This window comes from Meleagris gallopavo, chromosome Z (genome assembly GCF_000146605.3).
Source record: "Meleagris gallopavo isolate NT-WF06-2002-E0010 breed Aviagen turkey brand Nicholas breeding stock chromosome Z, Turkey_5.1, whole genome shotgun sequence".
NCBI classification, from domain to species: Eukaryota; Metazoa; Chordata; class Aves; order Galliformes; family Phasianidae; genus Meleagris; species Meleagris gallopavo.
This window is the reverse complement of record NC_015041.2, coordinates 52046759-52062495: the sequence shown is the minus strand read 5'-3', so window position 1 is coordinate 52062495 and position 15737 is coordinate 52046759. Positions and strand designations below refer to the sequence as shown.

At 40.1% G+C, this 15737-nt stretch overlaps 1 protein-coding gene across 1 annotated transcript in view; it reads left to right on the top strand.

Moving 5' to 3' along the window:
* Positions 1-7172, top strand: part of SLF1 (SMC5-SMC6 complex localization factor 1) — a 50023-nt gene extending 42851 nt beyond the window's left edge. Inside the window, exons 11-13 of the mRNA XM_010726052.3 lie at positions 667-759; positions 1117-1299; positions 3785-7172. Of these exons, the coding sequence (XP_010724354.3) occupies positions 667-759; positions 1117-1299; positions 3785-4269 (761 nt within the window). The 3' untranslated portion in view covers positions 4270-7172. The remainder of the gene's footprint in view (positions 1-666; positions 760-1116; positions 1300-3784) is intronic.
* Positions 7173-15737: the final 8565 nt, after the last annotated feature.

The following is a 15737-nucleotide window of genomic DNA, read 5'->3' as shown; positions in this document are numbered from 1 at the left end:
TTATTATTATTAGGACCCTTTCATTCGTTTCTCTCTCTTTCCCCCCTCCCTTTCTACTGTAGCCAAGTCAGACAGCCTATTGAGAAACAGCAAACCATCTGTTAACGGATTTGAAGTTCTGAATTATATTTGAGTGTGTAGAGGCACTCGTGCTTAGCCAGAAACATTCATTTGAATTAAGGTATAAATGCTGTGTAAAAAGAACCATACATTTTAACGTAGGTTCATGAATAAATTTAAGGGAGGGCAAGTGCACTCTAAAGTTTTATTGCTTCAAAACCCAGCATTTTTGGTGTTCTGTGATCTCTTGGTGCTTTTATAGTGTGATTGAAGCTTTAAACCTTGAACTAGGGGGATATAATTCCTGTGTTAAACCATTTGCAATATGATTTCATTGCTGGATCTCTGGTGGAACAGAAGCTCTGTGGGTTGTTTTTTGGGGAGGGATTTTTTTTGTTTGATTTTGTTGTTGTTGTTGTTTTGTTTTGTTTTTTGTTTTGTTTTTTGAATTTTCTTAAAAGATGGTTAAACAGGATAAAGGAAAATCTTACTCGTTATTGAATTTTCTGGCATATAGCCAGGTCTCCTAGTTCCAGGCACTTTGATTATTTTCTTTAGTTGCTATCTTGCCTAGTCTTAGTGTAATCTATTAATTTTTTATGGTAGGACAGACAGCCCTGCATGCAGCTTGCATAAGAAACAAAGTGGAGAGATTGATTCAGCTTCTCTCTTCCCCTGGAATAGACATTAATTCTAAAGGTAAGTTATTCATTTTCTCTACAGAACTAAGAATCCAGATAAGGAACTGTATTAATATACTTCTGAGAGTGAAGTTTGCATTTATACTGCAAACACTGCATTATTCTAAATAACACAAAATAAGGACTTCATACCAGAAATGGCTGGAAGGCTAATTTATAGCTGAAATGTGTTTTAACATCACGTTTTCTATCAATTTTTAAAATACCATTTAATTTTTATCAGATGCTTTTCAGTTTACCACTGCGACCGTAATGAATACTAAAAAGTAAACTGTTTAGTTGTCTAATGAATTACATTATTAACATTTTAATACTACTTCTGCTGTTTTAAAACTTCCCTTGATTTATAATTCAGACTATGCTGGCTGGACGCCTTTGCATGAAGCCTGTAACCATGGCAGCACAGTGTGTGTCAGTGAAATTTTGCAGCGTTGTCCAGAGGTAGACCTGCTCAGTCAAGTGGACGGGGTGACTCCTTTGCATGATGCACTGTCAAATGGACATATAGAAATTGGCAAGCTGCTGCTTCAGCATGGGGGTGAGTGCATTTATGCTAACCTGGTTTGAGGAAATAACCCTGTTCTGAGGGCATATAAAGTTTTTGGTGCTTTGATTAATAGTTACGTAAAACAAAGTGTTAGTATGAAATATTTATTTTCAAATATTTTCAAGTCAAGCTATCTTGGTCACAATAAAAGTATTACTGTTCTCACACTTATCTTGATCAGCCAAATATGAAATTAATGAGAGATTTCACTTTTTTTCCCAATACAATAATGTTTTTATTCTGCATTTTATTCCATTTGCATTGTAACTATATCCTCTTAAGTAACTAATGAAGATAAAAATTACCTAGTAACCAAGCAAAGCTAAGGATTTTCTTCTATTTTGACCTATTTTTACTGTAATGCAAAAATAGATCACTCAATCTCTTTATAATCACATATTTCAATATAAAGTTATTCAGCATTTATGAAAATTAATGAGATGGTCTTTGAAGAACACAATTAGCTTGGTAATTAGTTTAAGAAAGGGATCTATATTGTAATTGCGGTAACTGCTGTTTAGGGATAATAGTGGGAGGGATGTCTTAGTTTCTAAGAAAAACACTTTGTCCCTTAGGTGGACACATGGTAAATATTTTAAACAGTATTTTTTGTTCAGTGACAGGAAACCGGTTGTATCTCATTTCAAAATGGATTGTATCAAGATAATTAATGTTTTGTTTTTGAAAAAACAAAAGATTGATCTTTGATATCAAATTCTTTTAATTTGTTTACTAAAATGACAATTTGCACTATCTTTACTGTTGACCTACCGTGTCAATTTAATCTCTTTGCATGATATGATGAGTCTAAACTTTTTCAGTAAAGATAATTCCGTCTATAGCCTTAAGGTAAAATAATACACTGTATTTAGATGGCCTATTGCTTAACTAAACTACAGAAACAAAATTTTATTTCATTCTTGGCATATGACCCTTTGTATTTACAGTCTTCTCCTGCCCCCTAAAGGCTATTTCTGTCTGTTTGCAAGCACTGGCTCGTGATCGATACATTCCTCTGCAGGTCTACCTCTCTGTGTTTGCTGAGCTTGAGTTCTGGAGCTCCCAGGTGTTTTATGTATCTACTGAACCATGCATCTGACATGCCAAGCCAATACCGGGCTCAGTTCCATCGGTCTAAGTGATGCAATAGCCAATACTGCCGTAAGCCCAGCTCCTCAATTGGAAGTGGCATTGCGCTGACAGATGGGCAGGCTATTTTGAGGAATAGGATCCTGTTGTCCTAGGGGAAGAGCTCTACTTGCACTTGCATTCATCAAAGTTTTCTGGCAACTGTAAGGCTGCATTCACCCTTATCTTTGCCTTTGTCATACTCTGGGTTTTGGCCTGTCAAGTAGCTGACAAGACTATGGTAGAAAGCATGTTACCCTTTCAGTCTGTATTTAGTCAGCTCAATAACTTAGAATATATCTATGCAATAGCTTCTTCCATTTCTTTCCCTAAAGAAATCCTTAACTTGCAAAAGTTATGTTTTATATCTGCAGCTTCAATCATAGCAAAGCTAAGACCTGTAATAGAGATATGTCATGTATTGTAATTAATTAGTAATTTTAAAAAGTTGTAATTACTTAGTAATTAAAATACATTTCTGAAAACATATGAAGTTATAAAATTGCATCATTGCTTTAGCATAGTAACCCAGATTTACACAAGCAGCTTTATGTTGTTTTCAACTTTGAAAAGCATTGCCTAAAGCTGCTTCAACCCACTTCATTTTTTTATATGGCTTTTCTTAAACTTACAAGACATACTGTAAACTGTTTAATAGCTTCACTGTACTAAAAAACAGGAAATGCTGAAAGAATTTACTATACTCTGAACAAGTAAGATATGTCTCATTTCCTTACTTTAAATCTACTTATTATGGTAATTTCTGCAGAGACCTGCTCAAAATGAATTTGTACCTTAGTTAAGGAAAACTAGGCTTCCTATCTCAATGGTTTACCTTTCTGCATAGCCTAATACCAGATTGGCCGCATCACCCAGGAAGGTAAAGACCGTCATAGTAAATTGCCATTAATTTTCAGACAGTGTCAGCAATTAACCTAGCTTGTAAAATCCTTGATGATCATGTGCATCAGTAATAACATCAGCTAACTTTTTACATATTCTGTGTATTGCAACTTGAAATTTTAGGATAAGATAGATTTTAATTTCTTTTACAGTTCTATATAATAATTCTTCATTTTTCAGTACAGGAAAGCCAGGGAGAAAAGTAAAACAATATCATAAAGAAACTGTTATAATGTTTTTCTCTGCATCTAAATTGTGTTGCTAACGTCTACCTCATCAGTTGCATGAACATAATAACTTAGTGCAAAAAGGAATTTAACACATTTACTTTTTTAAAGAGACTTCTGGTTTCTGGCAAAAAAAAGCTCACCAACCCAAAACGCTAATGTCTTGCTCAGCTGCCAAACAGAACGTGTTATTATTCATATTTGTATTTTTCCTACAGGACCAGTCCTTCTACAGTACAGGGACTCCAATGGAAAATTGCCACTGGATTATGTTCAGTCCCTACAAGTAAAACAAGAACTTCTGAACATTGTTCTTCCGGAAGAGAAAATTGAAAGTTTCAACAAACGTATACAACAAGAGCTCAGCAGTCAGCAAAAAGAATTGTGGTTGGTTTTATTTAACAAGATGCTGCTCAATTTTTGTTCTGTTTATAATCTGTTTTCGCCTTTTACTTTAACTCTCAGAGAGGTAGCTGATTCAAATATGCTTCTAGTAAAGACTGCTGATAGCCATAAGATGAAAGATACATTTCCTGCACATTGGTTAGTAGATACATACTTTAAAGAGCTAGAAACTTTTCAAAAGCTACCACAGTTTATTGAAGAGGTATCTGCATACATGTGTTCTTTTTCTGGAGAACAGATGAAGGCCTTATTAGCAACTCTGGAAACTGTGGTAAAGGCAAATAAGCTCTTTGCTTAAATCCTTTCCATAGGAAGCTTCCATAACCAGTTGCATTGGTTAAATCGTGACTGCTAACCTACAATATTTGGCTGATACTTGTTCTGGTAACTGAAGTACAGATGTCACAGCCGTGCATGTTATTATGTGGCAAAATCTGTCCACTCACAATACCTTCTCATTGTCAGACATCTCTGGATGCATGACAGCACTTCAAGAGTTGCTGTGTTCTTTTAATTTTTAATTTTTCTGTCTTTGAAATATTTGTCACCAGTCTCGTGCCATAGTTCAGTTTGGTTTCTAAAGGTAGAACACCTTAAACTGAGTTACACACCATGTAACAAGCAGCTTTTCCCTTAGAAAAGTGCATACCTACATAATTTACTGCATTTTAACAAAACCAGTATTCTAACTGTCTTTCAGTAAACGAAAATGCAGGGAAAACAGATGTCTTCTCTGCATCTTACCTAAACACGTCTTGCAAAAGTTAGGATAAAATCCTGTAAAATTAAAAACAGAAGATAATAAAACTTTGTTTACAGAATCAGTGTAGTAGCACTTCCCTTGTCTTTGTTAGTTTGGTATACACAAAGATGTTCCAGGGTGCTAATGGTCACATTTGTTTATGCAGACCAACCTGAGGAGTCTGGCCTATTCAGTTGGGTTTTATTCAGCACTCCAGTGGGTGTCACTGACTGGAGCTTTACAATGACCGGGGCATCTTCCTGCCCTCCAGGCCAGTGATGCTGTAAAGGACCAAATGCACCTTCAGCATGAGTGATGATGTCACTAGCTCTGCTCTGCCTCATGCTGGCTTGGAGTGATTTGATAAATCCTATACGTTGGCAGTGCATAAAGTCATCTTGGTAACACCCCTAGGATTCCTCCAATCCAGACGCTGGTAGTAGTAGTGGTATAAATCTATCTGCATTGGCGGGGGAATTTGCTGAGGATTAGACAAGACGGTTTAAATATGTACTGGGCATCAGATTCTGACACTAAGTATGAATCTCCTTAAAAATTACAGGCCATTTAATGTGAGAATTTTGTTCTCTGTTTTGTGAATACATGCAAACTACACATGATAAATCCTCTAAACTAATCCTCTAACCTAATTTAGCGTTGAATGCTACATATTCTATCAGACGGTCCTTTTAATTAATTAAGAAATAGAGAAAATCCTGTGCTGTTCTTTAAAGGTATTGAGGCTCGTGCGGCAGCTGAGCTGTATAATTATGCTGCGAGAGGTTGGATATGTGGAAGAGTTGCGTATTTTGGAGAGCTCTTGTCACAGATTTATACAGCAATGACTATCCTTCCTGCCGTGCATCTTTGTAGAGATCTGGTACAAATTTAGATCAGACTAAAATCTGAGAATATACACTTCTAGTAGAAGATTAACTTTTCCCTTCCTAAGGAAGAGAAGGAAATGCTGCTTTAGAATAAGGACAACTGATCTTTTCTAATGGATTTGGTACAAGATCAGGAATAATTCAAAATCTTAGCCTTCAAAGGAAAGGTACTAATTAGCAACGTTTCCAGTTCTTCCATAGTAGCAATTTGTAGTATTAAAAAAAAGAACCTTAAAAGAAAGGGTATGGATAATAGCTGCTTCTGAAATTGATGTTGCTTGACTGGGAGGAATAAGTTACATTGATGCAGCTGGCTTGCAGCACATTAGAACCTCCATTTAGCCTTTCTGCAGCAGAGACATACGATCTCATAGCAATTAATCTACTGAAGATGCTCAGACGGGGTTGGTCTTTGAACCAGACCTTCTTTACAAATGTTCATTAGTGGCCGATTATTATTTTTATGTGTGCATGCAGAACAGCCTGCTCTGGTAGAATAGAGGGCTGGTTCATACTGGATTTGTTTCTGTTTGTGCCCTTTTGCGTTTCCTACAGTGAAAGAGTTGGAAAAAGCAACACTCAGAAAGCTTTTGTTGTGTGTGAAGATAATTATCAACAAACTTCAGTATTCCCTGTTGCAGGTTGTGATGAAAGAAATACTGCATACATAGTTTGTAAGGAATGCAAAGTATGCCAGCCGTATTAAAATTTTCTTTAATTACATCATAATATTCTACCTCTAACTTTAGCTTAGAGATTGTTGATGTACAATATCAGCCTTTAATTATATGATGGCACTATTTTTCCCTTATGTTCTCTCAGTTTGAGTAAGGATCATCTACTATGCTCTTAACGTCGGTCAGTTTTGTACGTATTCAGTTTTAGGTATAATCATGTTTGCAGACTCCATATCCTTGAAAAATCTTAAATATATCTCTATCATATTTGACATAAGATTTTGTGCTTCATCTCGTTTATTAGAGAGCACCTATTCTCTTTTGGAATAGCAATTTTTAAGTCATTATCACAATGAAGTGAGCTCTATTAAGTGATTAAACTGTCTCCTTTTAAAATCCCTCCATGTTTTGCAATCCAGGGTGCTTCACAAAGATTTGTCCTCAGCCAACCTCGGTTTCTTAGGCCTTTAGTAAGTTTCTCTACATTCTCCACCTACAGCATGCAGCTGCAGAACAGCACTGTTGCACATACATAAACAAAGTACTGCCCAGAGCAGTTGTTGGCTTGTTGTTTGGTAAAAGCATGATGTTTGGTAAAAGCAAAATAGACGTAGCACTCTATGGTACACAGTTGGAATTACAGTGGAATGCAGACTTGTTGTTAAAGCCTCAAAAGTTGCCAAAAAGGAGTACAATTACACCAAATTTCAATATTACAGCTTCTCCAACACATACCTGTTGTTTGACAGCAGTGATACTACTGAACACAAGTGTATTAGGGATGAACTTTGTGTACAAAATGATAAGTGATGTCTGTAAAGACTTTTTCCTGAGTGTTTTTTATATTTCAGAATGTGTCTCATAGCAAATAAAGGACCAAAGATGGCATACAGCAGTGTCTTGTGTGTTTTGCTGCTGTTTAATTCTTTTTTAGGAAAAAACCTTAGTTCACATGGCTTAAATATTACTGTGGTTTTGATACCCATTGAAAGTTTCTGATTGAAAAGTGTCACAGAGTTCAGTGCCAGTGCTTTCTTCTTCAGGTTGGATATTAGGAAGAATTTTTTCTCCAAAAGAGTGATGATGCATTGGCACGGGCTGCTAAGGGGAGAGGAGGAGTCAGTGTCTCTGGTGGTGGTCAAGAACAATGTGGATCTGGCACTGAGGGACTGGTCAGTGGATGTGGTGGGGATGGATAGATGATCCATTGGATTAAATGATCTTACTGGTCTTTTTCAACCTTAATGATTCTGTGATTCTATGATTCTTTAAAATACATAACTTCAAACAGTGCTGAAACTCTTTCCTACATCACGTTGCTAAATATCTGCATTGACAAAGGTCAGTTCCATAAAAGCTATGTGCAGAGTTAACAGCAGCCCCTTGCCTCAATGCCCTTTGCCTGTGCATTTGTTTTGAAATCTTTGGCTGTAGCATCACACCGTGGTGCTCTGTGGCCAACAGAGTGATTATTCCCCACTGAACACTCTTTAAAATCTGTCAGATAGACAGGTAGCTTCTTTTTTAATCTGTTAAATGTACATTAAATAAATCCTATACTGTATTAATCATCAAAATGTAATACACAAAGATCCTTACAAGTTCATAAATCTGTCACCATGTTTACCGGGATGTGAAATGATGCTTCTTCAGGAAAACTGATCTAAAAATTGCACTTTGCCAAACATTCAGCGCTGCTGTCATATTCAGATGAAGATTGTGCATATGCACCCAATTCATCAACAAATCTCTGTGAAGTAAAAATTACAGACTCAGGCTGGCCTGAGAAGTAGCTTAAAGTCAGGATATTAAGAGCTGCTTTGATAGTAGTAAGTTTTAGGCAGTTCTAGAAAAGCAGAAGGCTTTTCTGGGCAAAAGGCTGAATTGAGGAGTGCTGAGCAGTATGTTCTGTGGACAGGGAGACCTGTGGGCGTGCAAAAGGTGAAAGGGGAAGCTGCAGATCAAGTAATACTACACAGAGGGCTTCTTATCTGCTAACCTGTGCTTGGGGCAGAGAGATTTAATTTCTCCAAAAATAATCAGAAGCGTTAAAAAATGATATCTCTGATTGTAATACACATTTAAAAGGTAAATCGGACTGTTTTGTCAGTTTTTGACAACACCAGGAGTTATGATGGCTGCCCACAGCCAAAGAGACTGCAGGGAAGAGAGCAAGGGATGGAGAAAAAAGAGCAAAAGCACTGCACTGCTGCCTAGCTAGGAAACCGAGACCCATCTCCCCAGGGCTCTTTCAATACAACTTTCATTAATCTTTAAGGATGGCTATCTTAGTGATGCTAGAAAGTTGTCATTAGTCTTGAATGCAATAGAAGTGAAAGTAAAAACAGCAGAGGATTGATCAGTCAGCTTGTGCTAATGGTAGGAAGTGCTGACACAGGGAGGTGTGCCTTCGTGGCTTGTCATCTGTGCAGTGTTGAAGTCTAATTAATCTGACTCTTGTCTTACCTAGACAAGCTTGTACACATTTGCTAAATGTCACCACTTTTCAGCAGAACTTGTGAAGAAAGTTACATCCTTGTTTAGCTGCCAGTAGACAGTAGGTGTCTACATCATGTTGATCTTTAAAGTAGAACAGGGTGGATCTAAATATGACCATCTATGTACCGACACATCTGCAACCAACAGTCCTGTTGAAAATTCAGGGGAAGCATAGCTTTTTTTTTTTTTGCTTTTTTTTTGCTTTTTTTTTCCCAAATAAAAACTGGACTAATCTTAAAAGATCTGTATTAAAAAAATAAACAAATCCTAAAGCTGCAAATTTAAGTTACACAGCTTGCTGGTTTGGTATTTTCTTTCACTGCCTGTTTAGCTTAAACCCATTTCTCACTAATGCTTCAGCTCTGTTATTGATGAGTTGTCACACCTTAGCATGTGCACACTGCTGGCACTTGAATCTGAGCACTGACACAAGCTGGGGGCAGGAGGTGGTCACTGGGACAAACTGTCTTCAGTGCCTCCTAAGCTGCTGGAGATGGGACTTTGAATGGGTGTCGCGTGGGTTGATTATGGCATATATTCTCTATCAGCCCCTTTTGATTTCTGGAGTGTTCATAGAACATGAAGAATTGCTTGTTCCCTGATAGCCTTCTCATGCTCCATACAAAAAGCAGGGAGGGATCTAATAAGATTGAACAATGGACACAGTTACCAAAGGCTCTAGCACAGCTGTAGTTACTGGGAGTTCGGTGACATTGTAGCCGAGGTCTGGGTTTTGACAAATCCAGAAAAAACTTTTCCAAATGCATAATGTGCAGCAGCAGCACCAGGTTTCCAACACACAGCCCACTGTATCAGCCCACCAGCTCGTGGCCACTGGCACTGCTCACCAGCCTGCTGCTGGGGAGGGAACAGGAACTGCTCCACCAGGCAGGCTGCGGGCCCACCAGTGGGACTGCTGATTCAGAGGTTCCCCTTTCACAAATTTACACAGTTTGTTTTTTCTCTGGCTGGTGGAGAATCCTGAAGAGCACCTCTGGAAATACAGGTGGATGTAGACACGCAGAGCTTCAGCAAGAACCTAGGCCATAGAGGAACTTTCAGTCCCTCCAGGACTGTGTGCACAGAAATCACAGAGGTTGGAAAGTGATTGGAAGGTTGTAAAAGACAACTAAGATCATCAAGTTTAACCATCAGCCCATTCCCACTGTGCCCACTAATCATGTTCTCTGTGCCACATGCATACATGTATCAAACACTTCCAGGGACAGCGACTCCACCACGTCCCTGATCAGATTGTTCCACTGCTTCACTGCTCATTCTGGCAAGAAATTTTTCCTAATGTCCAGTCTAAAACTCTAGTACATTCTCTCTCGTCTTATTGCTGTTACCCGAAAGAAGAGGTCGACTCCCACTTCACCATAAGTTTCTTTCAGGGAGTGGTAGAGAGACATAATAAGGTCTCCCCTGAACCTCTTCTTTTCCAGGCTAAACAACCCCAGTTTCCTCAGCTGCTCCCCATAAGACTTGTGCTCCAGACCCACCATTGGCTTTGCTGTCCTTCTTTGGAAATACTCTAAGACTTTGATGCCTTTCTTGTAGTGAGAGGCCCAACAATGAACTCAACACTCGAGCTGCAGCCTCATCTGTGCCAAGTACAGAGGGTTAGTGAGTTCCCTGGTCCTGCTGGCTGCACTATTTCTGATACAAGCCAGAATACCGTTGGCTTTCTGGGCCACCTGAGCATACTGGTCCAGGTTCAGCTGGCTGTAGCATTGCCTGGGGTTGTTGTGGCCAAAGTACAGAACCCAGCACTTGGTCTTGTTGAACTTCATCCCACTGGCTTCAGCCAGTGATACAGCCTGTCCAGATCCCTCTGTAGTGCTTTCTACCTCCAGAAAACCTCCTTTCATCCCAACTTGGAGTCATCTGCAAACTTACTGAGGATGCACTCAGTCTCCTTGTCCAGATCATGAGTAAAGATACCGAACAAGACAGGCCCCAGTTCCAACTCCTAGGGAACACCACTCATGACAGGTCACAGCTGGATTTAAATGCATTCCTCACTACTCTCTGGGCCCAGCCCTTCAGGTAACTCTTTATCCAGCAAAGAGTGCATTTGTCCAAGTGGCACAGGGAGAGCTTGCCCTCCCAATAGGAACATGGTCATCAGGGAAGCCTGAAGGGAGCTGTCTGCAGCTGGCACCAGGAGCAGGGAGGACACATGATCAGAACAGGTGGGGGGGTCAAAGCACACTGACACCCAGTTCATACCAGAGATACCATGATCCCTGGTTTCCAATTGTGTCCCCAGATTAGATACCTGTGACAGACTCTATTCAGAAAGCAAGGGAGGTTTGTGCGTCCCCTTCAGGGCCATGCACACACACACAGACCTCCACATCCCAGAGCATCCTCAGAAGGAAGTTTGTGCTCCTTCCTCCCAAAGGGTGCACCTGTACATCCTCATGAAAAGCTCACAGCTATTTGCTGACTTCCATATGTGTGAAGACCAGAGCTTTGCATGTTTTTAGCCTTCTTCTTCCACCACTCAAAAGATACTTGTTGCTAAAGAGATGGTATTTCCTCTTCCAAAAGTTGGCAGTGCCAAACTGCTAAATCCATGCTATTCACATTGTATTGGCAATTCCATCCAGGACTGCCAAGAGCACTCCCATCACCAAACTGATTTTGGTAAGGTTCTTCTTTCATCCCTCATTTAATAGTGAAGCTTATTATATGGTGTCCACCGTACCTAATGGTTTCAGTTCTTCATTCTATGACTAAACGTCTGTCTCTGGTAGTACCACAGAATCACGCAATCGTAGGAGTTGTAAGGGACCTCTGGAAATCATCGAGTTCGATTCCCTGCTAAAGCAGGTCCCCTACCATAGCAGGCTGAACAGGGATGAAATTAAATGACAAATTGCTTTCAGTACTGAATGTAGGAATAATAAATTGTTTTTAAAGCACATTAATTGGAAATAATATGAGAATTTGCTTGTATTTTACACCATTTAATTTAGCTGATGAGAGAACTGAGATGTACGGGCTTTCCCCAGTACATGGACATGCAGGGGAATGGCTGCAGTTCAGTACTGAGTGGAAGGTGCACTCCATAGGGTTGTATACAAATGAATTGAAATAAAATATAAAATAAAATAAAATATATAGGAACTGGTATTTCTAAAAGTTAGAAACACGTCAGATAGCTGCAGTGGAGTATATCACATTCCCCAACTATGTGTTGGAGGCAAAAAGAGAGTTTAACATCCAGGCTGAGGTGCAGAGAACACAAGAAATTCAGAACTACAGGTGAGAGTTTCCCCTTGTCTAGCACTATTGCCATCTTCCTTTCAAAACGGGCCATCATTCACAAAGCGATAACTAATGCAGCAGTTTGAGCCAGGGCAGCAGGGCAGACACAGTACAAAACCCACAGAGAAGGTGGATGAGCAGGCAGCTGCTGCCCCTCAGTTACAGCTCTGCTCAACAGGCTCGTCTGCAGCTCCAGGATTGCAGACAGCAGTCCCAGATCCCCCTGTCCTCAGCTTGCACTGGAGACAAACTCACCACCTTACTCCAGATCCACTCCTAAGCTCTCCTTTTGCTATATCACAACTTAAATCAAAAGGTAAACAGAATCTCTGGCTTCAAACTTCCTTGCATTTCAAAGTGTTGGCATCAAGTGCATCAACTTCTCCAAAAATTTATTTCTTTTCACAATGCTGCTATTTGCTCTCTGGTCAAAATGCATCCTCTGCACTGTGCTGCAGAGAGGCAGCAAGCCTCAGCCTTGAACTGAAGACTGCAGACTGTGCAGTGGCAACCACTTTTCACCACAGAGAATTAATGACAGCAGCTCCCTCCCACCCACACTTTGATACAATTACTAGTTTTAAATATGACTCTTCACAAACTATAGGTTTTATGCTTTCCTATGGTTTCCGTTATTTATTTTCCAAAATATCCATTATGATTCAATTCCAGTCATACACAGGTACAAAGCATTTAAATGGAATGGAGAGAGATTCCAAAGTCCAACATTTCAGAACCATGAACAGACAGCAAGATGTATGTATATACACAAACAAATATAATGGAATGGTTACACAACTCCCAGAAGAAACTTACTTCTTTTAAATGTGGGGTTTCTTTCTTTGTATTCTTCATTTGCAGACTGATTTTTCATGGGGAACAATTTTAAAACATCTCACAACTGACCTGCACTCACTGCAGTGAGCCCATGGGAATGAGATGGGAGCATGGCAGCCAAAGGCCAACTGCGGGCAGCAGGGGAACTGCAAGGTGAGAGCACTGACAGTCTTACCCTGAGGTCTCTTCTGCCTTCAGGCTGTACAAACAAGGCCCTGTTTCTGCTGAATGTGGGGTTTGCCATGTGTCACAGCCAGCGGCAGTGCCACCCTTCCATGGCTTTTGAAGTTCAGTACCACAGAATCACGGAACCACAGAATTAAAGAATGGCTCAGGTTGGAAGGGACCTTAAAGACATTCAGTTCCAATCTGCTGCTGTGGGCATGGTCACCACCCATCTTCCAGAGAGTCCTAAGTGCTCTGAAAGAACATCAGTTTGTGATCATTGACCTGAAAGTCTTTTCCAAAATGCCCATGAACACCAGGGAGGCTGGGCAGAACTCTGAGGAGGTGCGGTGAGGGAATCGAGTGCAGAAGCAGAGCACAAAGAGGAGAGTGGTCTAAGTGAACCATTACAGGTAGCACGCATGGCTCTGGTAAGGCAGCAACAAAAGCTGAAAAAAAGGTGAGGTCAGGAAGATCTGAAGTGCTGACATAAGAGCAATATCTGAAGCTTAGGGAACATTCTGCCTAGGAATTAAGTCTATAAGAACATAAGGCAAAGAGAAATTGTGAGTACGAAAGAAAGGAGGAACCCATCAAAACACAAAGTAACACAGGGAGAAACAGCAGGAGAGTGTGATGTGGCGAACAGTGAGATTCCGCAGTCAGGTTTAATTGTCAGCATTGGAAGCGACTGGGACATCCAGGAGAGGAGATGGGGTGCAGCAGCCTTTAGTCTGGTGTCCGGAGGCTATGGGTCAAGGTGGGAAGGAAGAAGGAGTGTCCTTGGCACCAGCAGGCACGGGAACAGCCCCACTGCACACAGTCAGCAACATCTAGCATTAAGAGATGGGAAAGAAGGTGGCAGCAGGGGAAGAGGGCGCTGATGTAGCCATGGCTTTGAGCTACAGAACACAGCAGGGATGCCAGAGAAATACCATGGCTGTGTTGTGAAGGGAAAATAAAACCAGGCTGGTACCCCTGCAGATCTCCTTCCAGAAATTCTCCAAGATGCCACCCAGTTGTTCCAAAACTGTGCACTGACACAGCAAACTGCTTTGAAAGTGAGATGTTTACTTCTAGATATATTCTGTAGATAGAATTTCATTCTTTAAACCTCACTATTAAAAAATAATAATAATTATAAATCCTGCAAGAATTAGCTGTTATTGACAGCCACCTAGTTTACAACGAACGCACCTAACGATCCATGGCCACCCTTGCTTCTCCTTCCCCTTCTCAATACATGTTTATAGGGCCTCAGCTGGAGGAACAGAAATGCAGCTGAGGGAAAGAGCTGCTGTGGTCTCCAGGCCCCTTTTTCCAATCTGACCATGACTTGTGAGCATCAACTCATCTAGACACAAGAAGGATGGCTTGCACAGCTAGTGCATGTCCCAGGGCTTGGTAGACTCAGGGTAAAGGAGAACACTTTTTGCTTTTGTTACCATATTTGTTCAGGGGGCAGAGAAAAATCTTCCTCTGTGTTTTAGCTCAAGAATAGATGTACACTGAGTATGCTGGGTTTATGAGATGGAAACTTCTGCTACTGAGAGAAAGTCAGCGCACCAAAACATTGATTAATGAGGCCAGTTTAACATGTGAAGCAGAGCTGGACAAGAGATCCCTTAAAGAGCTTTTCCAGTGCCTCGTTTGGCAGAAAGCTCATGCCTTTTTGTGTGCCTTTGTGTGAGATGATGGCAGCCTCCACAGCCACAGCGATCAGAGCACGTCCATCACATGGCCCTGTGCAGCAGGTAAGCTTCTGCCAGGAAGCACCCAGCTAGGGCAGACACCAACACTGCACTTCTTTCCTCCTTCCTTTAGATAATATTTAGAAATAACACAATGAGACATTCAATGTTTCCATTTCCTTTTCAAGTTTCTGATTTCTGGCATGAAAGGAGGACAGTAAGAGCCTGAATTCCAACGCTTGCTCATTTCCTCACAACTGCTCTGTGCTTAACACTATCTATAAATTTGAACATGTTTTTTGCATAATCAAGCAGCATGTCTGTGCTTTCTTTCTTACTTTTGACTGGAGATCCTTCTTCATCAGTTGTGGCTCTAAAAGGTACTTTTTTCTTTTTTTTTGTGACATTCACAGAAAAGACCATGCATAATGAACAATTATGCAAAGTAAACTTTGTAGGAGTGTGCCTTTATGTCAGGGTACAGAAGGTCAGGCAATATCAACTTATTAAATTACTCCAGAAAATATTAGTCTGCACTCTTTAATCAAAAAGATATCAATGATCAACACTGTGGCCTTTCCTTTAATCACCTGCTGTAATTTAATCAAAAGCTGAGCAAGAAAAGCAGTTTTGAGTGTTACTTTTGATTATATTAAAATGGAAAAAATCTTTATTACTGTATGAATCACAGCTAAGGATTTCAGGCTCTTATACTGTGCAACCTGAAGCATAGGAAAGCTTTTGACATTTAAATTTAATTCAGAACTAAGGTGATGAAAAGAAAAACATGGCCTTTAGTAAAAAAAACCCTCAATTTAGAACTTTCAGAATTTTAAGTTGGACACTCAAGATTCCACTGGTGCAGAATATGTTCACTTCAAAATATTGCTAAATCTGACATCTCTTGAGCCCTCAACCCTTACTGAGAAAAAGGAAATTATCCAGAAGTACAGTGCCCTGTGCAATGGATAATTTCCTCTCCTCTCCTCTCC